The following is a 25259-nucleotide window of genomic DNA, read 5'->3' as shown; positions in this document are numbered from 1 at the left end:
CTTGCCCAAGACCACACAGCTAGGTAATTATTAAGTGCCTGAGGCCGAATTTGAACTCAAGAGCATGGGCCCTGAAGTCAGGAGGACCTGAGTTCAAATCCGGCCTCAGGCACTTAATAATTACCTAGCTGTGTGGCCTTGGGCAAGCCACTTAACCCCACTGCCTTGTAAAAACCTAAAAAATAATAATAAGAAAATAAAATAATAATCACTCTTTTCTAATCAACTTTTCCAAATTCTGTTGTTTTTTCTTCTTGGTCCTTCAGGTTAATCATCTTTTTAAAATGGTATCAGAGTTGTACATGTCATTTTATATTTTCTTATGTTTCCCAAACTCCTCCCCCTCATTCTCCCTTTTAGTGTTAGGGCAATAAATCACTGAATTACTTTTGAAAAAGGAAACTTATATACTTTCGCTGATTTAAGAACACCCAGACACAATTCTCAAGTCAATGTCTTTGAACATTTTGATATGGAGGTCTGCACTTAACCTTTATTTATTTTCAAAAGGTTAGAAGTAGGATAAAATTTGATGGAAAAGGTGAGGAGGCCCCATCACAGAGGTGGAGAAAGCAAGAGTACTGGGTCTTATAAACATCTAACCACTCACAATTGTTGGGTTTGGGGATGACAGAGAAAAGGTGAGTATGATAGATATTTGGATGCTGGGAGCTCTTATTTGGGGATAAAATTCGATTAAGATTATATATCTAGTTAAGAGCAAGGATGTCTAGAAATATGTATGTGTATATATATTTAAGTAAATGAATACATACATATACAAACATATATAAAGAGGAAGGATATCCTACTCTTGAGTATTTAAGACTAAACATTTTTCTGAACAGCTATATCATCTCATAAAGATTTAGTATATAGATAGAATATGTATTTCAAATAAGTAAAAATTCAGACACCTAAGATCTCGATGCTGGAGAAGTTTGCCTCCGCAATCTAAGCCTTGAAGTTGATAAGTAGGAATAGTATCAACTAATGAACAGATGTCCTCCCATCACTTGAAAAAGCTGTTGTTGCAAAGTTAACAGTTTACCTGCAAAATAATATATTTAGGTTCTTATATTTTAAGATACACTTTTAGAAACAGTAACATTTTATGAAGATTATTTAACACCCTACACTAAAGTTCTACTTAGATGATACCTGTGTTCTCAAAGGCTATGTCAGGAGAGTGCAAGCTCTTAGAGATGCTATCAAGCTGTAAAGATTTGGGTATGGGCTCTATGGTTTGAGCATCAGCTAAATGAAGTCTAGAGAAGTTCATAATTGGCTTGTCCCCATGGATGTTGATCTAAAAAGATGAAAGGGGTTGCATAATCACATTTGGTAGAGAGTAGCCATCCTAATGAAATCCAGATGTCTGAAGTATGTTATCACATATATTATTTTCAGAGCCTAAATGAATAATTAATGGTATCTCATTTTTTTTTTTAGTTTTTGCAAGGCAAACGGGGTTAAGTGGCTTGCCCAAGGCCACACAGCTAGGTAATTATTAAGTGTCTGAGAATGGACTTGAACCCAGGTACTCCTGACTCCAGGGCCGGTGCTTTATCCACTACACCCACCTAGCCTCCCTGGGATCTCATTTCTTAGCTTACATTGGTCCACCTTTTTGACTAAATAATAAAGGAATAAAGAGGAATAAAGAACGATAGGTGAGAGCTTGAAGGGACTTTTTGGTATCGTCTCAATCTTCTCAATTTACAGGTGTTGCATCAAAAGCTCAGAAAGATGAAGTAAGCTTAAGGTCATGGAACATTATGAAATCACAAATTGTCAGAAGAACCAATTAAATAAAATGATAATTATATAATATTCTTCAAGAAAAAATTTTGTGTTCAAATGTGAAACATTTGAGTGATATTGTGGAAAGAATCCTATGATTCAGTCAGGAGACACTGATTGAAGTTCCAGTTCTACTACTAGTTATTTATCCATAACCTTAAAGAATCAAAAGTGAATAGTAAAATGAGGACAAAATTCTGACACTACCCATCTTACAAGACTTCTCTGAGAAAAATGCTTTGTATATGGGAAATGTGAGTAATTATTATTGTTTGATCTCATTTTAATTCAGTTTATATTAATTAAAAGGATGTCCAAAATGGTAGAAATTACAAATGCCATGAAATTTCTTTTCCTTATATATGATTTAAAAAATTAATTAATATTCAATTCACCTAATTCTTAGGGAGCTTAATCAAAAGGCAAGATAAATTCCACTTATATATTATAGTCACTCCATGTCAACTTTGTCTCTTGCTACATATTTGTAAAATATGAATATAGTACGAAATAGAGTAGAAGAATTAAAATACTATCTTTTAGGAGATCAGAACCAATTGCAAGTGATGGTGTTGAAAAGGTATCTATCTGGCCCAGACAAAAGAAAACACTAGAAAATATTTAAGTATTGTACAATGTTTTAGGCATTGAGACAGAAAGAGAAGTGACAAAGGATGATGACCTGAGGAAATGGCAAGGTCTAGGAAAGGTCTGAGTTTGTCCTAGGCTGTAGGGAAGCTATATACTAAACAGTAGAGAGTGGAATAACAATAGGGGGTGGGTGGGAGAAGAGAAACTGAGATAGGGGAAATGAGGTTTTCCTTTAGCTGGGGGGGGGGGGGGGAGGAGAGAAGAACATACCATCATATTTAGTACTGGTCTCTTGTATAGGCTGTAGGCTAGTTATTTTCTCAGATTCTGATGAAAAGTAATTTGATTGTTTAGTAGAATCACAGATAGAAGACTCCTTTAGAATACTGCAAGTAACAAAACAGAAAATAATTATAACATGAGCGAACTAAATATGTATTTCTATCTGTTTCTTTTTTGTGTCTGATATTCTTCCCATGACAGGTCTGACGAAAGTATACAAATAAATTTAATTAAAGGAATATTGCTACAAAAAAAAATCCCTCTCCTAACAAAACTGTTTTCCATATTCTATGGATGGAGCAAAACAAGAATGTTTTGTAGATTCAGGAAAATTAATTCTTTCAAAGAATAATCTGGAAACAAGTTTACTAGTCCTTTGCACACAACAAGCACATAATAAATGAATACTGTATTGTGCTATGTATGTAGGAGTCTCTTTTTAGTATAAAAATGAACCTCTCTACCTCCTGTGCAGAAGGGGAGACTGTATGTGGAACACTACAGCTACTTTTACACACACACATACACACAATTAGTTTTATTGAACACTTTTTTCCATTCTTTTTTTTATAAGGGATAATTCTAGGAAGAGATTTGATGAAAATGAAGAGAATGTAAAATCAAAAGATTATCAATAAAAATTAATCTAAAAAAAAGAATTTCTATAACTGAAACTTTAATTATGCAAGGTTTCAAGTGCAAAAAGGAACTTTTATAGTTTCCTTGTCCTATAAAATAACAAGTATGCCTTGACTTTGCTTACAACCTCTAAATTCTAACCATCTCTTGAAAATGCACGAATGAAAAGGGGTATTGTAGGATATACAAACACTTTGCTTCTTCTACTACAGAACATTATAGGATTTTGCTACATCCTAATTTTGGGAAAACAGCACAACATATTTACCACCACTCAACTCAATGGAGGTGTCAGACTGGGAAAAGGAAAGATCACTTAGTTGGCAATGTTTGGAGGATGAAGATGACAAGGACTAGCAATTTCAGGTCTCAGAAGAACTCCACAAATTCCCCTCTGGAATATCAACTCACTTCAGTCATTATATAAGTGATGTGTCATGTTTAAAAATAACAAGAATTGGGACAACCCTACTTCACTGTGTCCAAAGCACTTTTTCCTCTACCTACTCATAAGGGTGGTGGTGGTGGTCAATGATGGCTCAGAAACCCAGGAATTATTTATCTGTAATCTATTTATCTGTAATATATTCCATATTATAAATATAATCACACCAAACAACTGGGAGACCCATGAAGATTTTAAATGCATAAATTAAGTAGGGATTTGGAGTTTTTTCTTTGCAGAATGAGCAAACAAGAAAACAAAACATACTAAAGTACAGGATAAGGAAAACATAACACGACTTAGCCAAGCCAAATTATTTAAGGCATCTCAAATAATATCAATGGCTATTTTACCTAAGGTACCTCAAAGAGGAAGAAGAGGAAGAAAACACTCCTTCTTCTGGAGAAGGTGGAACAAAAGCGATATCAAAATCATCTTCGTTAAATTCCTCAGAGTCAGCACCTAAAGGTTTCATCAACTGTGTGTTGCTCATTTCCATCAGGATACTTCTTTTTAATTGTCATCTAAAACAAAACAGCTAATGAACATAGATCATTTCCATAATTAATAGAAGACAATAGTAAACTTGAGTGCTTAAAAGAATCTTTAAAAAGAAAAACCTCAAATCCATAAATAACTCATTTGTACAGTTTTGATGTTTATAAATAAAACAGCATCTATCTAGTTCTCCTAATATACTTTATTTGTTTTTAGTTTTTGTTTTAGGTTTTTGCAAGGCAAACGGGGTTAAGTGGCTTGCTCAAGGCCACACAGCTAGGTAATTGTTAAGTGTCTGAGGCCGGATTTGAACCCAGGTACTCCTGACTCCAGGGCAGGTGCTCTATCCACCTATGCCACCTAGCCACCCCTCCTAATATACTTTAAGCTGGAGGGCAAAGAACTTTTTCCTATTAAGGGACATTGACCCATCCGGGATGGGAGGAATAGAAAGGTATCTAATTTGAAAAACAACTTAATTTAATTAAAAAAAATTCTGAGGAGCAGCTAGGTGGCAACAGTGGATAGAGCACCAGCCCTGGAGTCAGGAGTACCTGGGTTCAAATCCGGCCTCAGACACTTAACAATTACCTAGCTGTGTGGCCTTGAGCAAGTCACTTAACCCCATTACCTTGCAAAAACCAGGAAAAAACCAGAAAAAAAAATTCTGCCTGTCTTTTAATTTAAGAAACATAAAACTATACTCAACAACAAATAATAAAATATGTGTAAAAAGTATAAACAATCAGACTGATTTTTAAAACAATAAAAATACCAGAACTAAAAGGACTAAACTGTTTTGTCATACTTATTACAACAATACTGTCTTTACTAAAACATTTCTGGAATTACATTCAGAGACAGTTAAGCTATAAAAGAACATTACTTTTATAGTCACACTCTGTTCTTTGACCAAGAACACATTATCCAGTGGTAGCACTTACTTCAATGGTTTCAAATAACTATTGTTCCCTACTTCCCTCCCATTAAGTCAAATTCACCTTTAAAGCAATAAGACTTGCAATGCTTAAGGCATTCAAGAAAATATCCCTTATTTCTTATTCAATTCTATAAGAGGAATTCTAAAAACACTTTGAGCAATGTTGGCATTATTGAAAACATAGTCTCCCAAAGTGACTGCTTTAAAGGGGACATTTGTGTAGATATCAATTGACAATATTTATAAAATATAAAACTGATATGACTATAAAAATGACTTTTAAACAGTCATATTTCATATATAAGTAAGGAGCAACAAAGTGGGAAATCTAAAGGCGTAAAACAGACAAATACATATAAAGAAAAATTATAGAAATCTACATAGACCAACTTACAGAACACACCCACATTCCAGTTACCACAGACAGAGACTTTCATGGAATAACAGCCCCATCCCTGTGGCCTTTAGGGTACTGGCTTTGAAGCATTTCAAATTGAAGTCTTGTTGTTCACAACTATAGGCATAAATAGAGCTATTAGGTTTTAAGTGAGGTCTAGAGGTTTCCTAGAGATAATTAAATATAAGGTAATAATTACAAGGATCTGGGAAGGTTTCATAGAAGTGATAGGTGGACTTGAGTCATGGTGGAGTTTTGAAAGGTTGTAATGATGAACTGCATCTAGATATGGGGGGAGCTTTATGAATGCATTGTAGCATGAAGATGTTGAGTTTGGGACACAAATAGTCTAGTTTGCTGGAATATGGAATGCATGAAAGAAAGTCTTATGAAAATTGAAAAGGTGGTTGGCATCAAGCTGATTGCATGGCATTTTTATACTATAAGAGACCTCTAAAGATTTCTGAGCAGAGAAATGGCATGATGAAACTTTTTCCTTACAAAGGCTGTTTTGAAAACTATGTGAATGGGAGAGAGGGAAGCAGGAGACCAATTAGGAAATTATTAGTTCACATGAGGTCTAACTAGGGACATTATAAATGAAGAGTCAGGGATAGATGTGAGAAGTATCACAGAAGTAGAACATGTAAGACTTGGCAATTTGATTGTCTATGAGGTGGGGTAAAGGACAGAAAATATTTAGAATAATTCTGACGTTTACTAATAAAGTGTTTGAGAGAATGGGAGAGATCATCTTACTGAGAGAAAGAATATAGAAAGAGAGGAGTATTAGGATGGGGTCTTAGGGGACACTAATACTTGAGGAATGTGCATTGGGAAAGGATGATGATCTAGCAAAGACACTAAAAAGGAACAATCAAATAGAGGAGAAAGACTGAGACAGAGCAGTATCACAGATGCCTAGGGAAGAGAGAAGAGCTAGGAAAAGTTGATACAAGTGTCAAAAGAGAAGTCAAATGGGGGTGATGATTAACCTTGATGGACACGCTTATTTCATCAGTGCAACAATCGGGGACAATTTGGGGCTCTCTGCAATGGAGAATACCATCCAGATAAAGAACCGTGGAGTTTGAACAAAGTTCAAGGACTATTCCTTAATTTAGCTATCTTATTGTCTGATCTTGTTATCTCTTATACTTTATGTTTCTTCCTTAAGGATATGATTTCTCTCTCATCACATTTAATTTGGATCAAGGTACAACATGGAAACAATGTAAAGACTGACAAATTGCTTTCTGTGGGGGGTGGGGGGAGGGAAGTAAGATTGGGGAAAAAATTGTAAAACTTACAATAAAATATTAAAAAAAAGATATCCCACTTGAAAAAAGGGTATATGTGAATGGATTCTGTAAACTAGAGACCAGGAGGTTTGTCTCAGTTTCCTGGGGAAATTCTAAATCATTAAAGAGATGGGTGAGCAGCAATTCCTTTCTAGGAATTGATACTTATCAGGAGTTATGCACAGCTTCCTCAAAAACTAGTCATAGCAGATTCACTTTATTTCTTTTTGTGAGGATATTACTAAATTAGTTAGATGCAGAGAATGCTGCAATTGTTTCCCCAGATTTTGGCAAATTATCACATTTAAGTCTTTTGGAGAAGATGCAGGGATGTATGCTAGATAATACTATTAGATTTATCTATAATGGAAAGAAAGTAATAGAAGAATATTAATAATATAAAAGTGCATCATGAATAGTTTTATGGAGAATTGGTAATAAATTGAAAAATCAACCAAGAAATGTTGCTCAAGGAATAAGTAGTCAAAAGGAAATGAACAGTTTTCCAAAATACTGCAATTATTAAATAACCACAAGAAAAAGTGCTATCTCACCAATGACAAGAAAACTACAAATCAAATAGCTGAGGTTTTAATTCATACTCAGCAAGTGGCCAAAATAAAAAAAAAAGACAAAGACACTAAATACAATGTTGGTAGAGCTCTGAATTGATTCAGTCATTCTGGCAAGCTATTTGGAATTATGCAAAAAAAGGGTCCATATCTTTTGGTCCAGCAATCACACTGGTAAGGTACAAGACAGAAAGAAAAGGTCTCATACACATCAAAAATACTCATGAAATAGTAGATAGCTATCAACTGGGGAATGGCTAAAAGTTCAGCAGGAGGTAGAGACTTGCTCTGTCCCAAAGTCCCAATTCAGGAATTAAATTTGGAAAGATGAATAATAAGAAGAAAACACCTAATGATACAAAAATTATTATGAATGAAGGGTTCCCGAGCAGGAAAGTGAGACTATAATTACTGAAAACAGTGACTCAAAAAAAAAAATCAAAAGATTTTCCATAAAGACTACATGAATACCTAGAAAGAAATGAAGCAATAGACAAAATAATAAAAAGTTCTTGAGAATATGGAAACTAGAATAGACAGAAGTCAATGACTTTTGGAAGAAGGAAAGAAACATTAGGACAAAATCAAAAGATTAAAAAAAATAGAAGAAAAGGTATGATACCTGACAGCAAAAACTTAATTCTTTGGAAATTGAGGGAATGTCCATCAATTGGGGAATGGCTGAACAAACTGTGGTATATGTATGTGAAGGAACACTATTGTTAAAGAAATCATGAGTGGGGGCAGCTGGGTGATGCAGTGGCCCTAGAGTTAGGAAGACCTGAATTCAAATCTGATCTCAGATGCTTAATATTTAGTTAGCTGTGTGACCTTGAGCAAGTTACTTAATCCCATTGCCTAGGAAAAAATAAAAAATCACTATGATGGGATTTCAGAAAACCTTGGAAAGACTTGCATAAATTGATGCTGAATGAAATGGGCAGAACTAGAAGAATATTATAGACACTAACAACTACCCTGGGTGATGATCAACCATGATCAACTTTGTTCATTTCAGCAGTACAATAATCAAAGACAATTTTAAGGGACTTGTGATGGAAAATACCATCGGTATCCAGAGAAAGAACTGTGAAGTTTAAATGAAGACCAAAGCTTCTTATCTTCAATTTTAAAAGTCGTCTTATAAATTCTATAAATTTGTTATCTCTAATGTTTTATTTCTTCCTTTTGGATCATTCTTCTCTCACAATACATTCAATTTCGATTTATGTTCAGCATGGTTACAAATGTAAAGCCTATATCAGATTGCTTTCCTTTGAGGGGAAGGGGAAGAAAAATTGTATTAAAAAAATCAATACTGGTAAAAAACTACCATTGTATGTAGTTGGAAAAACAAAGGAAATATTTATAAAATAAAAAAATTAAAAATAAAAAACCCTTAATTCTAAATCAGGTCAGGAAGAGAAATTTAAAGTTATCACTCAAATTTCATGAAAAATCATTAATTTTTTTTTAAAGTCTGGATTTAGGACATTAGAGATCATTTAGCCCAACTCCATTTTAGTGAAAAAATGAACCTAGCCAGGTAAAATAGTTGTGGTTTCCATGCTTTCAGGTGAAGTAGGTCAGCTTTCATTAGAGGCTCAAGAGGAAAGTTGTAAAAGGAATTCTCAATCAGGGAAGGCCAGAGGTCCCTTGCAAACCTGACATTTGGTGATTCTATTTTATACTGTGATCAGTTCAGAGTCATTAAACAAACAAGTCTCCTCCTGAAATTCTCTCCTTTCCATTTCTTGTCATAGGCAAAACAATGATTCACAGAACCTCAAAGTTAGAAGGGCTCTTAGAAGTCATCTAGTTCAACCCATGCCCAACCAAGAATCTCTGGTAGAACATTTCTATCTAGCTTTTGCTTTAAAAAAAAGATGAGAGGCAGGCAATTCCAGTTTGACAATTCTCAAAATTCTGGTCATCCTTCCCTGCTCAAAGGAGACAGCTAAGTGGCTCAGAGCACTGGGCCTAGGGTCAGAAAGACCTGACTACAAATCTGATCTTGGACATTTACCAGTGACGAAGGCCAAGTCACTTATGCTCTATTTGTCTCAGTTTCCTTATCTGTAAAAATGGGAATATTAAGAGCTCCTACCTTCAGGGTTTTGTGAGGATCAAAGGAGATAATATTTATAAAGAGATTAACATATAGTAAGAACTATATAATGCTGTTATTATTATTATATTCCCTTGTTTATTAATATTTTTCCTGAAGTGTGGCCCTCAGAATTCAGAACTTTGAATGTAATATAACATGAGAAGAGTATAGTAAAACTATTACTCTGTGTGTTTCTGTGTGTGTGTGTGTTCTGGTCAGTATATCTCAATGAAGATTATGATCACATTAACATTTTTTACTGCCATGTCTAACAATTGTTTTATTTTGATCTTACATTTCACAAAAATCTCCAAATTTTTTTAGATCTAGCCATGCTTCTTCCCTATACTTTTTTAAAAAATTGAATTTTTAATAAAACCTAAGTGGAGGGTTTTTAAAACTCAAGTATATATATATATACAATGAATTTCACCTTATAAGATTTGGTCCATCAGTCTAGCTGTTAAAATTTTCTGGTTTCTTGAAACAGTTATACATTATTCTTCCTAAATTTATGTTTTTTGAAAATTGGATGACCCTGTTCATTTTATACTTCTATTCAAGTGTAACACCCCTCTCTAGGCTCATTCATCAGTGACAGATTGTATCCTTATGTGGGGGTGGGGTGGGGGTGGTGACTGCTTTCAATCAATTGATAAAGATTTATCAAGCATCTGAGTGAAGTGAGCACAACCAGAAGAACACTGTCTACATTAACAACAACATTGTGAGATTATCAACTATGATGGAAATAACTTCTCTCAGCAGTTCAGTGATCAAGGACAATCCTGAGAGAGACCTGTTAAGGAAAATGCCATCCACATCCAGAGAAGTAGCAATGGAATCTGAATGCAGAGCAAAGGACACTATATTCACTTTTAAACCTTCTTTTAATTTGTTTCTTTCTTTCTCATTTTTTCCCTCTTAGCTCTAATTCTTCTTTCACAACATGACTAATATGAAAATATGTTAAACGCAGTTGTACATGAAAAACAACCTATATCAGATTGTTTGCTGCCATGGGGAGGAGGAGGGAAAGGAGATGGTGAAAAATGAGAAGCTCAAAAGCTTGTAAAAGGATATAGAAAACTATCTTTGTGTGTAATTGGAAAATAAATAAGTAAATAAAATTTTGAAAAAATGATTTATTAAACATCTACTATGTGCTAGTCAAAAGCACTAAACACTGGGGATTTAAAAGGAGGCACAAGATAATTTCTGCCCTCAAGGGACTCAAAATCTAATGGAGGAAGGGCAGCTAGGTGGTTGACTCCAGGGCCGGTGCTCTATCCATTGCGACACCTAGCCGCCCCTAGAGGAAAGTTATATTAAAAAGCTATTAACCAGTTTCATCATTGGCCCTGGAGTCAGGAGTACCTCAGTTCAAATCTGATCTCAGACACTTAATAATTACCTAGTTGTGTGGTCTTGGGCAAGCCACTTAACCCCATTGCCTTGCAAAAAAAAAAAATAATAATAATGAAAAAATTTAAAAATACAAAATCTAATGGAGGAGACAACAAATAAATAAAAATATACAAAAAAAACTAGGTAGAAGATAAAAAGAAAGTAACAGAGGGAAGGCACTTAAATTAAAAGGAGTTGGAAAGTCTTCCTGTAGAAAATGGAATTTTGATTGCGATTTAAAGGTAACCAGGAAAGAAAGTAGGTGGAGATGAAGAGGGAGAACATTCCAGTCATGGGACACAATCCAGAAAAAGTATACTAAACTGAGATTTGAAGAGTCTTGTTCATGGAACAAAAAGGAGGGCAGTGTCACTGGATCCAAAATTATGTGACAAGGTATAAGAAAACTGGAAAAATAGGAGAGGGCTAGGTGATGAAGGACTTTAAACTCCAAACAGAACATTTTGTATTTGATCCTAGAGATGATAGGGAGTTATTGCAGTTAATTGAGTAGGAGGGTTGACATGGTTGGATATCACACTTTAGTGGCTGAATGGAGGATGAATTAGAATGGGGAAAGACCTGAGGATGATATATCCAACAGCAAGTTTTGCAATATGCAGGGTCTGCACTGGAGTGGTGGCAGGATCTGAGGAGAGAAGGGGGCATATTTAAGAGATGTTGCTAAGATAAATAAAACACAAGCAACAGATTGAACTTTGGAAATGAGAGATAATACTGATAGCATGGTTTTGAGATTGAGGGACTGGAAGAATGGTGTTGCCCCCTATATTAAGAGGGAAAATAAGGATGGGGAGAGTTTAAGGAAAAAACATGTTTGGATTTCAATACCTTGAGATGTCTACTGCACATCTAATTCAAGATCTCTTAAAGGCAATTGAAGATTTGAGATTGGAGATCATCAACAGAAAGACTGAACAAGATTGATAGATATAAGAATGATCAGCATAAATATAGTAATTAAATTTATGGAATTTTCTCCCCTTTAATTCTGATTCTTTTTTACATGACATATGGAAATATGTTAAATATGATTGTATATGTATAACCTATATTAGATTACTTGCTGTCATGGGGTAGGAGGAGGGAAAAATGTAGAATTCAAAAGCTTTCAGAAAGATGAATGTTGAAAACCATCTTTGCATGTAATTGAAAAAAAATGAAATAACATTTAAAAAAATTAAATTCATGGGAACTGATGAGAGAGAAGAGAGTCCAGAACAGAATCTTGTGGGGTACTTAAAGTTAAAAAGTATGATCTAAATGTGGATCCAGTTAAAAAGTCTGCAAGATTTGTACCTCTAGAGTCTTGAAATCTAGAGAGTAGTTATCCTCTTTTACACTAGCTCATGAAATCCCACCAATGCATTCCTTTAACAATCAACTAGAAGAGTCAGTTAATTCTATTGCAAGGAAATTAATTAAAATGGCATAATAACAAGAAAAGTTTTTTAAGAAGCACTCTTTGCTCTACCTCCTGTGGTGTATTCTTTCACAAATTTATATATAATATATGGGAGGAAGAATGGGCATGAACTTAAAGATGGTAGTGCTATAGGGAACACAAGTAACCAGAGTAATTACCAAATCAGACCTTCAGCACCTCAATGTCTATGGAGGGTCTCCTAGAAGGGACAACTGGTGGGTGAGCTTAGCTACCAGGAGATGCTTAGCTCTTCTGACGGCTAAATAATGCTACACCATTTTCAACTGGATAATCAGGGTACTCTTCTCAGCTAGAGTGCAACAATTGTTCTTTCTGCTAAAGCAACAATCTTTAGGTTAGGATTTATAGAAACTTTCCTTTTGACTGTCAATTGTCACCTTCAAGGCAGAAAGGATCCAGGTTCTTCTGGATAGCAATCTTCCCAGGTTCAAAACTTCCCTTTATAAGCTCACCTTAGGGTGATCAATTTCATCTCGAATATTCCTTTGGGGAATGTTATGTAGATAAGTGCTAGAGAAAAGGTTTGAATGTAATAATTTCATTGACTTTGCTTGCCTTTTCAAATGTAATTTAACTTCAAACTCTTTTTTTAAGGTAGAGTATATTTATTTTCATCTACTGACTTTTCTGGCTTCCTCAGTTTTTTAAACAGTAAACACACACACACACACACACACACACACACACACACACACGACTTATTTTTCTGTACCTCTAAGAACAAAAGTGGTTTATAAAAGGCCATCCTTTGGGGCTGCTAGGTGGCATAGTGGATAAAGCACCGGCTCTGGAGTCAGGAGTACCTGGGTTCAAGTCCAGTCTCAGACACTTAATAATTACCTAGCTGTGTGACCTTGGGCAAGTCACTTAACCCCGTTTGCCTTGCAAAAACCTAAAAAAAAAGGCCATCCTTCATAGAGAGAGCCTCCTGGTAATCAGATCAACTTAGCAATTGTAAAAGGTAAATCTTGTCTTTATGAACAGATAGAAATTTGAATGTAAAAATGTCGACTTAAACAAGATGACTCTTATAGACTATTTCTATGCTTTGAAGGCCTTTAGGATAACCCAGGGCTGTCCAACCTTTGTCTATCTTAAAGTCTCATTAAAATAAAATAATTATTTGAGGATCACATCTAGAATAAAATATGCCATACACTAATATAATAGTTAATATGAAAAGTCTTGGTACTTTTAACTTCTTAGAAAGTGGGGGGAAAGTGTGTCATCAATACTACAGACAAAGATTTGAACTGAGAAAGCAAGCACAAAATAACAGTGACAACACAACATATAAAGGTAGGTGCATACTGACTAGTCTGCATTGTAGTGATGGAGCACATCCCACAGATTGATTTAAAATGTAGTATGTTCTATCTGCATTACTGCTTAAAAATACCAAAGAAAATTACCATCAAAGAGATTATTTATTAGTGATGGAATTTAAAAAAATCTAATATGCATTCCATACAAATTATTGTTTTATTTTTTCACTCATGAAAATTAAAACTCATAGGTGGGCCGCATAAAATTCCATTGCGGACTGTTTGCAGCCAGTGGGCAGTATTTTGGACAACCCTGGGATAATCATAGTGTCTTATCCTAGATAGAGGGGCCATACTCTTTTTTGATTGGAGAAACTGTAGGTAATGTTTCAGATTCTACCTTCTGATATCAAAACTATAAAAATGTCAGTGTAAGGCTCCATTTTGGAGTATTTGGCTCGCTAGCTAGTCCCCCATGCATGCTTGTGTAAATCTGTGAATTTAGAGAAATTGCAATATATGTGTGTGTTAACCTAATTCTGTTTTGCTCTTTCATAAGAGCAAAACTCTTAATTTCATAATTCTAGTAATGTTTGTCTATTGATTAGGATAAATTCTGAGAAGGTTATCACACATCTATTTTTGCAGGCCAAAACTTTGTGAGGACCCCTCCCATTTGGGGAGGATCTCTCTTCAGTTTAAACTAAAAATCCCATCTTTTCTAGGGAGCTTTTCCCAACTCTTTTTAATTCTAATGGTTTACCTCTATTGATTACCTTTGTATCCTGTATATAAATTGCTTTTTATAGATAATTGTTTGCAAGTTGTTTTTCTTTTTCTTATTTCATCTAGAGCTCCTAGGCATATATAGTAGTTTAATAATTGTTTATTGAATTCAATCAATGAATAAATATAACTTACCTACATGTAAGCATTTGATAAAGTATCTAATGATATTCTTATAAACAAGAGGAATGTTGGGTGAATAATACAAAGTGGAGGATTCAGAACTACCTGAATTACTAGATCAAAAAAGAATTCATTAATCGTTCAACATCAACGTGGAGGTCCCAGTAGATTGCCCTAAGAATATATCCTTGGTCTTGAGTTGTTTCATCTGTTGACTTGTGAAAGAGGTCATAGCCCAGTGAGGCAAAGCAAAAGCTGAAGGTGTGTCCTAGCTAAAAAACAGAGAAATTGAAATGTAAAGGAGAAAGTTTTCACTTGATCAATCAATCAATGAGTAAAGATTTAGTAAATGCTAGAGATTACAAAAAGGCAAGATATAGTTACAGCTCTCAAGGAGTTCACAATCTAAAGGGGAAGACAACATATAAAAGAAAGCTGAAAGAGGTGGGGGGTGGTGCACCAGGCTATTGATATTCTATGAAGTTGAAACCAGAGTTGCTGATTGAAATGGAAAATTCTGGACAATTCAGAGTCCTCTATAAAAGAAGACTTTGGGAGGAGTTTATTGTTTTACCCTCCAGTCCTCCAGTTAAAGGGGAAGAGACCAGGTGATGAGATTTCTGGTGACCAGATTATCTTGGGTGAAGTATGATATTCAGTGAAGTGTAAGCCAAGCAGAGCTGCTGATGGAAAATGGAAAATTGAAAATCCTGGGATATAGAACTCCTTCTTTTGTATCCTTGTCAATAAAGTACATGCATTTAGTCTGTGATCATTGTTCTTGATGAGGTCAATATCTGTGCAGCCTTTTTCTAGATATAAACTAGCTCTTTAATAATATGTTCCAGGCTTTGCCAGGAATGAAAGTGAAATGCACTGCCCCATAATTTGCAAACTCTACTCTGTCTTTTTGAAAGAGCATTATAGGGAAGAAAAAGAAATTTGAGGAATTAGAATTGGCAATGAGGAAATAAAACTATTATTCTTTGCAGATGAATGATAGTAAACTTAGAGAATCCTAGAGGACCAACTAAAAAACTAGTTGAAACAATTATTGACTTTAGCAGTTGTAGGATATAAAATAAACTCACATAAATCAACAGCATTTCTGTATATTACCAACAAATTATAATAGGAAGAGATGTAAAGAGAAATTCTATTTAGTATAATTGCAGACAATATAAAATACTTGCAAGTCCATTTGCCAAGACAAACCCAGAAAATGTATGAACATAATTATAAAATAATTTTCACAAAGATCTAAATAATTAGAGAAATAGTAATTGCTCATGGGTAGGTTGAGCTATTATAATAGAAATGACAGTTCTACCTAAATTTATTTACTCATTCAGTATCATAACAATCAAACTACCAAAGAGTTATTTTGTAAAGCTAGGAAAAAAATAATAAAATTCATCTGGAAGAACAAAAGTGCAAGAATATCAAGGAAATTGATGAAAAAAATATGAAGGAAGGTGACCCTATAGTACCAGATTTTAAATTGTATTACAAGCAATAATCATCAAAACTGGCTAAGAAATAGTGATTGATCAGTGGAATAGATTAGATAGACAATATATGGTACTAAATGACCATAGTAATTTAGTGTTTGATAAATCTGAAGTATAAAATATATATATACACACACACACACACACACATATATATATATATATATATATATATATATAGTCAAAATGAGTATGTGATTTAGATATAAAGGATGATATTATAAGCAAATTAGGGGAAAATGGAAAATTTTGCCTATCAGATCTAGGGATAAGGGAAGAAATTATGACCAAACAAAAGATAAAGAATATCATGGAATATAAAATGGAAAATTTTGATTACATTAAAAAAAGTTTTTGGACAAAATTAGAAGGAAAGCAAAGAACTGGGGAAATATTTTTTATATAGTAAAAGTCTTATTTCTCAAAGATATAGAGAATAGAGTCATTCCCCAAATGATAAATGGTCAAAGGATTCAAAGGTAGTTTTTTTTAATAATCTTTTAAAGATGTCTTAGCAATTACATTTCAATTCTTCCAGAACCCTGGGTTATAATTCATCTAGGCTTGGTGAATTGAATTCATGAGGGAAGATAGGTGCTTTCCCCCCTCTATTTCCTTACTTATCTTGAATTGTAACTGCTTATTAATCATTTTTTGTTCTGTCCTTTCTTTCTGGTCCAAAAATCATACTCCTTGGTATAAAAGAAACAGAAGCAAATTGAGAATTGAATTGTTCTGTATTATCTCTGTCATCTTATTATCATCATCTCTGATGTGTCCTTTCTTTGATTCTCCTATTTTATCTAATATAATTTTTTAATTTTTATTGATCCTTTTTGTTTTATATCACATTTATTTATGAATATATAAATCATCAAGTAAACCTTTTATAACAAAAGTTTAGAAGACAAAAACAGTTTAGCAAAACCAACCAACACAATGCATCTGCTAGCAGCTATATTATTCCAATATCCATGGTTCCTCACCTCTCCATATGAAGTTACACTTTTCTAATCTCTTCTGTAGCAAGGTTGCTAAATTTTAGTCTATTTCTCTTTCATTTTGCTTTTCTTTCTGTTTACATTGTTGTATTCCTTGTGCACATTATCTCCCTCATTCTGTTTACTTTTCTATTATTTCATATAAATTTTCTGTTTCTTTGAATTCTTCACATTTCTTATTTCTTAATGATTCTTACATTATAGTGTTTATCCATTCCCTAGTTTGTTGACATAATTTGTTTCCAGTTCTTTTTTGGTACAAAAAGTGCTGCTATGAATAATTTGGAATTTATGGGGGGACCTTTCTTCCTGACTTTGATCTCCTTGGGGTATATATATTTAATAGTGGAATTTCTGGGTTAAAAGTTATGACAATTTTAGCCACTTTAAAAAATAAAGCAAAATTCCAAATTGTTTTACCAGATACCCATATACTTAAACACTTTAAATATAATCTTATGTGATTTTAAAAATTAATTCATTTCTTCCACTATTGAATAAAAAAAAGAAAAAGAATATCCACAGTACATATATGCATAGTCCACCAAAATCAAATTCTTTCATTGGTCATTTCTGAAAAATGTATGTCTTTTTCTGCATTTGCATCACTTTTTTTTTTTTGGCAGGAGGGGAATGGTGTGTCACTTTTCATTATTTTAGTCTCATGGTCTTCAAACTGTTCCTTTGAAGCTGTTCATTTTGTCAGTTCTTATGTCCTTTTACATTTATAAACCATATTTATATAGTCATCCCCTGAAAGGAAGATACCCTTTTAATTTATAATTTTTGGCTATTATGAAGAGATCTACTTTAAATATTTTGAATATATGTTCTTTTCCTCTTTCTTTGTTTTCTTCGGGTTATCAGTCTAGTAACTATGAATTTAAAAAGATTTTTAAAAATCTCTGAACTTAAACCCCAAAAGGAGAGCATTTCTAAAGAAAGTTCTATAATGGTCATGAATTTCCATTACTTTTTAAAAAAGAAATTTCCTCCATTTACTTGTAAAATCCCCGTTTTGCTGTTCTTAATATGTGTTACCAAACTCAGTTCATTTTGAACTTTAGTGCTTCTGAAATGATTCTTACCACACTATGTAACAATTGTTTTGTGTTAACATTCTATTACTTGCCCTTGCTTCCAACTTCTATATATGCCTTTTAAAAATTTAAGTTGGTTAACTAGGTTTCTGTGTATCCAATTTGGATTCCTTAGATAGTTTTCTTTTTTCCTTCCTCATTGTCATTATCTTATTCAACGTACTCAGAATTTCATTCTTAGGAACAACCCATCACTCTTGAACCCAACAAATTTTAGGTTATGGGATCTCACCCATCTTTGTTCCAAATTCAGTGACATCTGAATGCTAGGCTATCTTTTCCTTTTTTTCTATTATGATGGAGTGATTGCCTATTCCTTTTCTCTTAGGAATTTGACGAAGTAGTTGTTCTCTTCCAAGGGTACCATTTCCTCTTATATTCTAGTAGGCAGTTTCAACTTTTGAAGGATTGAAATGATTATTAAGGCAAGTCAAAAAATTTATTATCTCTTCTGTTTTTGTCAGAGAGGGCACTGGTAGATAAGTGAAACCTCCCATCACTACTTTTATCAGGTCCCCATTCTAGAATTGTGATTTGCTTTCCAAACTCTCATTAAAGCCTTCTGTCTAGATGGTTTATAGTATTTCTATCGTGACTGTATAAAGTAGGTCAAACCTCTGGCCTGTGGTCTCCTTCCCTCCTCCCCAGCCCAATGTTTTCAGTTTCCTTCCTTGTAAAACCTGCTCTCAGAAGGAGTTGAAACCTGAACTGAAGTCTAGATGACTCAAGGCATTACCATTTTAGTAAAGCTGAAGGAATGAGGTTCCAATAGTAGAATATCAAGCACACCGATCAAGTGAAGGAGGTGTTTTTATGGGTTAGAAGAACCTTTCTAGTTTTGTCAGAATTACATGATGTAGGCGGTTACCTCCTCCATGTATCTTTAAGGTCTATCCTAGCTCTTCTGCTGGGACCAGATGGGCATAGTCTTGACAAGTACTATTTGCTTTGGAGCAGCCTTTCTCACAAAAGTAGCTAGCTAGCTGAGTCTTCAAAGAGTGTCAGTTGTAGGGACTGAAAAGAATACTGATTTTAGAGGAAGAACTGAATTGAAATCCTGGCTCTGTTATTTAATTTTTTGTGACTTTGAGTAGTAGTTCTTATCTTACTTTACTTACAGTTTTCCCATCTGTAAAGTGAGAGAGTTTACCAAAAGCGACTACTAAGTTTCCTCTCAATTCTAAATCCTTTGCTCCTATTAAAAAAACTGACTGCAAGAATCTTTACTATGGAAAGAAGTTGTCTGAACTTAGAGTCTCTTGGAACAGGGAATGGTCAGGCTAGTTATCCATCTCAGGTGCCACCTCCAACAAAAGACATTTCTTGATGCTTCATCTCTCTTCAGTTAAAAAAAAAAATCTTTTATTATTATAGCATCAACATACACAAACAGTTCTCTATAAAAGGAACTGAAAAAGAGGGCTGTGCCCAGGGTCTGGGTTGTGCCCAGGGTCACACAACTAGCTACTGTCTGATATTACATTTGAACTCAGGTCTTTTTTACTTCAGGGATCTATTTATTAGATGGTGCAGTGGCTAGAGCACTGGCCTTGGAGTCAGCAGGACAGGGTGGGAGTTCAAATTCAGCCTCAGACATGTACTAACTGTGTGACCTTGGGCAAGTACTTACCCCAGATTGCCTCACATCCAGGGTCATCTCCAGTCATCCTGATTCATATCTGGCCACTGGACCTAGATGGCTCTGGAGGAGAAAGTGAGGTTGGTGACTGAGCACAGCATCCTCTCACTCAATTTCTATTCATGTGCTTGTCACGGCAACACCTCCCTGAGAATGAAGGACAATCATCTATTTACTGCCCCACCTAACCACCCACCATCCCCCTATCCCTTAGATGTTCATTAGTTCTTTCATTCAACAAGATTTAGATGGTGTCTGTAGGTTGTAAACTGTACCAAAGTAGGAGTCGTGATGGGAAATACAGAGATCTTTTAAAGGTACTTACTTTCCTATCTTCTAATTTGGGTTTAAGGTACGACAGTTCAGAAACTTGATAGTGATAATATGAGATTAGATCAAAGTGTTTAAACCATTAGGAAAGTTTTGAAAACTAAGAACACAGGAGAGGAAGAAGAAAGTTGGGTTTCTTGGATTTCTGTCAGCCAGAGACCAGGGGAATAATATTAGGATACTAAGTCACCACACACTGCCTCTTAAAGTTGCTGTCATGGTTCTGTAGCCCACATGTCTAATTTCAGAATGAGAATCTAAAAAGACATCATCAGAGGAAAAAACAACCAAAAAAACCACACTAGACAGAAAAAAAGGGAAAAACGTTCCATCTAATTCTTTCCATTGATGCCCATGGAAAATTTCATCTCATGAAGTTTTCTGCTTTGGGAGATGGGGTGTACCTTGGCCTATTTTATCAATTTCTACTCTGAATGTCCTATTGCAAATATCTGACATTTGTGGCATTTATAGGAAGGAGATCTCACTTCCTAGCATTTTTGGACATCAAATAACATCATGGCATCTTGTGACTGCAGTCATTTCCTGTAGTTCTTTTATAAGAAATACTGTGGAAAGGACACTGATCTTAGCATCAGGAAAAATAGGGTTTAAGTTCCTACTCCAACACTCAGTCCTTCAGCTTTCTTCAATTTCCTCATCCATAAAATGAAGATAATAGTGCTTGTACTACCCAGTCTATACAGTTGTAAAGACATTGCTCCATAAAAATGTCAGTTCAATTCAATAAGCATTTTAATTAATGTTTATTATGTGTCACGAATAATTATACCTGACCTCAAGGAGTTTAGATTATTCTTAAGGGGATGGTAGTAGGGGTTCGGAGGAAGAATGACAGACACAGCTGATACAAATAGGCAAATATGAAATAGAGACAAAATAAGTATAAAATAAACTGTCCTGGAAGAGGAGGGATCAGGACAGGCCCAATGTAGGAGGTGGTACTTGAGCTGAGAGAGTTAGGGATTCCAAGAGGTGGAGGTGAGAAGAGAGGATGGGTTATTATTATTATCCTAGAAACACATTCCCTCACAGTTTTATTTATCTGAATCCTCAAGGTTTGGAAGGAAGGCGCTGAGATTGTTCTGAGGGTAGCAGATGGGAGGACCAAGGGTGGGCTGGGAGGAGGAGGGATTCTGAAGAGATAAGAGAAGGGATTTTGTTGGCTGACCTGGGTTAGATGTGTAGAGAGATTGGGAAGGGATGACAATACACTTCTCAAGCTACTGCTAAAATGGTGAACCAATATGGGGTCTACTCAAACAGGGTGAAGGGTACACAAAACTCACCTGCCAAAGTTTGAACTTCCCTGGGGTTTCTGGCAATGAGCCTCTGCTAGACCAGCTTGTAGCATGACCATCTGAGAAAGAGTGATTCTTTCGGACCAAGAATATGAGCTTAAGAGGCTTAGTCTTAAATAGTAAGGGCTCTGCAAACAGTAGGGCTGAATCAAAGGGCCTCTCTGTATCCTTGCAAGTCCCATGTGTTTGTAGGGCTATTTGTGCAGTCCCCTGGCCTCTTCCCCCTCTCTCATATACACTGAAAGCAGTCACAGGAAGAGAATATTCAGCTAGAAGGACAGTGAGTGATATTTATAGCATGACCTGACTCAAGGCAGTGAATGTGGGAGAGTGGGGAAAGGATTTAAAACTGAAAAGGATTTTGCAACTGGGCCAGAGACATTTAAATCAACTTTTATTTTCTTTTAAAAAATATTTTATTGATTTTATTTTTTTCTTTTCTTTTCAAACATTATTGTGATTTCTCAATGACATTCCTCATTAGAAATCTACCCTGTAATAAATAGGAACAAGCAAAACTAATTGATCCATGGACTGTGGCTAAAGATGTATGCCTCATTCTGAACCTGCTGACTACCACCTCTCTGCTAAGACTTCATCCTCAGTCCTCCAGAGTCATGACTGGTTATGGAATTGGTCTTTGACTATTGTTTTCCATTACATTATTGGAGTCATCAGATAAATAGTTCTTATTCTGCTTACTTGGAATTCTTCGCTTTTATCATTTTTTTTTAATTTTAGAAAGGTTTTATTTATTTTCAGTTTTACAATTTTTGCCCCAATCTTGCTCCTCCCCCACAAGAAGGCAATTTGCTAGTCTTTACATCATTCCACATTTGTCATTTCTTAAAGCACAATAATATTCTTTTACCTAGATGTAGGGCAGTTTGAGGAATCATTCCCCAGTTGGTAGGCTCCTAGTTTCTAGTTCTTTGCTACTGCATTATAAGCAACTTTTCCCACATTACTCCCTTTAGTCTTCCTCATCTATGCTGTTGTGCTCCCAGAGTAGGTGACCCAAATTAATGATAGTACATAAAAAATGATCATAGTCATATAAATAATGATAGAATTTAATTGGGCACTGGGTATCACATTGTCTGAAGCATGAGACATGGGGTCATCTTCCTCTGAGTTCAAATCCAACCTCAAACATTTACTAATTGATTGACCCTGGGCAAGTCGTCTCAGTTTCCTCAGCTATAAAATAAGCTAGAGAAGAAAATGGTAAACCATTTTAATATATGCCAAGAAACCCCCCCAAATGGGGCTGCAAAGAGTCAGACCTGACTGATCAATAACAAACATTTAATTACTTGTTTACACAGTCTAGCAGACTCAAAGAGCTGGGTTGACTTTTCCACCAAGCAGCTCCAGCTTTTGGATTCATGCATGCAACCTGAATTCAGGCTTGGGAGAGACCTTGGGAGATAAGTCAGACTCTTGCCCTAGGGCCAAAAAACTCTGGAAAGAATTTCTTAAACAAAGATTAGGTTGACTGACAAAGGATTAGAACATTAAGCAGTCATAGCCAATGTCCAACTTTTCTTAGACTCTCCTATTAGGTTGGTAGAAATACTTTGTGGGCCTCCTTGACTACTGTGTTGACTGTCTTGACTTTGTGTTGTTCAATTAACTTTCTCAAGGTCTATGTCTTCTGACAAGCCAGGGGTATGATTTGTGCTCATTCTATCAATACTTAACTTTCTCCCTCCCAACCCCCCACCCCCCAGAAGCATTGCCTTGGTGGGCTCTCAGGTGTTCCAATGATTCCAGATCTCTGGAATCCTTCATATAGCTGTTAAAGCTGGAATCATCCATCACCTGTATTCAGGGAAAGCAACCCAAAGCAGAAAAGCCATTAGGGTCTTGCTATCCAATCTTACCATATGCTTCCCTCACCGCATGTGAGCACATGGGGCTATAGTCATACATTCAGAAAAATGGAAAAAGACAAAATGAGAGTGGAAGTTGTGTTTCCCTTTAGAGGGAGTTCTTAATCTTGGGGTTTGTATACTTGCTTATTTTTTTAATATTTTGATAACTGTTTTAATGTAACTGGTTTTCTTTACAATCGTATGTATTTTATTAAATACTTTTAAAAATATTATTTTAAGCAGGAGTTTATAGGCTTCACTAGATTGCCAAAGGGATCCTGATGAAAAAGGTTAAGAACATTTGCTTTAAAGTCTCCTGAGTGGGAAGCTTTTGCTAGTGATCAGGCCTCTTTGCTGTGATGAGTCTTCATGGGTCAGAAAGAAGCACATTTCTCCTGCTCACCCTTCTCTCCTCCCACCTTAGTATATGTTATACACATACAATTGTATTATACATATTTCCATATTGGTCACACTGAAAGACCCACCAGTAGCTTCTGCTTTTCACAATCCTTTAGAAAGGAATCTTCTGGGGCGACTAGGTGTCGCAGTGGATAAAGCACCAGCCCTGGAGTCAGGAGTACCTACCTGGGTTCAGATGGTCTCAGACACTTAATAATGACCTGGCTGTGTGGCCTTGGGCAAGCCACTTAACCCCATTTGCCTTGCAAAAAAAACCTAAAAAAAAAAAAGAAAGGAATCTTCTGGGGCAACTAGGTAGCATAGTAGATAGAACACTGATCCTGGAGTCAGAAGGACCTGAGTTCGAATACAGCCTCAGACACTGACTAGTTGTGTGATCCTGGGCAAGTTACAACCCCAATTATATCCAAAAAAGAAAGAAAGAAAGAAAAGTAAGGAATCTGCCTATGAGAAGGGAGAAGGCTGAGGGAGAGGGGTATGCTCCAAGCTCCAGGGATCTAAGAAAAGTTGACTATCATTTCATTTCTAGAGCTAGTTCTGGCAATTTGTGCATCAACATTCTCATCTATGTAGACTTACTGGAAAGTGTATTGCCAAAGTAAGTGAACTTGATCCACGGCATCCAAAATCTTTCCATTTGCTGTAACTTATGGTTCCACGTATGGATGGTACAGTATTGACTTCTGGAGAACTTCTGTTTTCTTGGTGTTAATTGTGAGGCCTAAATTAGCATAAGTGGCAGTGAATTAATTTGCTCACTAACCTTGATGCCCTTTTTCTCCTTGATGAAGGCATCTGATAACATTGCTAAAAACATCATGCTACCAAAAAAAAAAAAAGGAGTGGCTAGGTGGCATAGTAGATAAAGCATCGGCCCTGGAGTCAGGAGTACCTGGGTTCAAATCCAGTCTCAGACACTTAATAATGACCTAGCTGTGTGACCTTGGGCAGCCACTTAACCCCATTTGCCTTGCAAAAACCTAAAAAAACAAAACAAAAAAACCCCATCATGCTAAAAAGCAGGGAAGGAAGCCCACAGCCCTGCTTCACTTAGTTGGGGACAGGAAAAGTGAGAGAGTTTATTATCCATTATCTAGACCAAATTTTCCTTGATTTTCCATAAGTCCTTATGGCAAACAATATCAGAGGCTTTGGTTTGATGGATGAACACTGTGTACAGGCCTCTGTTCTGTTTCTGGCATTGCTGCTGGAGTAGTCAGGCAGCAAACACCATATGGACTGTTCCTTGGCCCTTTCTGAAGCCGTACTCTCTCAGACAAATCATTATCTTCCAGGTGAAGGATCAGCCAATGAAAGAGGACACTGGCAAGCATCTTGCTGACAATGACTAAGGGATTGTGATTGTCACAGGACAACCTTTGTATTTATAAAGAGGACCTTGAACTCCTAGGGAATAACCTCCTCTTGC

At 35.5% G+C, this 25259-nt stretch overlaps 1 protein-coding gene across 1 annotated transcript in view; it reads right to left on the bottom strand.

Moving 5' to 3' along the window:
* Positions 1–24650, bottom strand: part of LOC141522718 (recQ-like DNA helicase BLM) — a 62966-nt gene extending 38316 nt beyond the window's left edge. Inside the window, 8 exon segments of the mRNA XM_074236209.1 lie at positions 918–1009; positions 1011–1051; positions 2665–2780; positions 4114–4229; positions 4231–4284; positions 21519–21768; positions 23257–23354; positions 24594–24650. Coding sequence (XP_074092310.1) covers positions 918–1009; positions 1011–1051; positions 2665–2780; positions 4114–4229; positions 4231–4284; positions 21519–21768; positions 23257–23354; positions 24594–24650 — 824 coding nt within the window.
* Positions 24651–25259: the final 609 nt, after the last annotated feature.

Source organism: Macrotis lagotis, chromosome 4 (assembly GCF_037893015.1).
Source record: "Macrotis lagotis isolate mMagLag1 chromosome 4, bilby.v1.9.chrom.fasta, whole genome shotgun sequence".
Taxonomy (NCBI): domain Eukaryota; kingdom Metazoa; phylum Chordata; class Mammalia; order Peramelemorphia; family Peramelidae; genus Macrotis; species Macrotis lagotis.
This window is presented reverse-complemented; position numbering and strand designations above follow the sequence as displayed.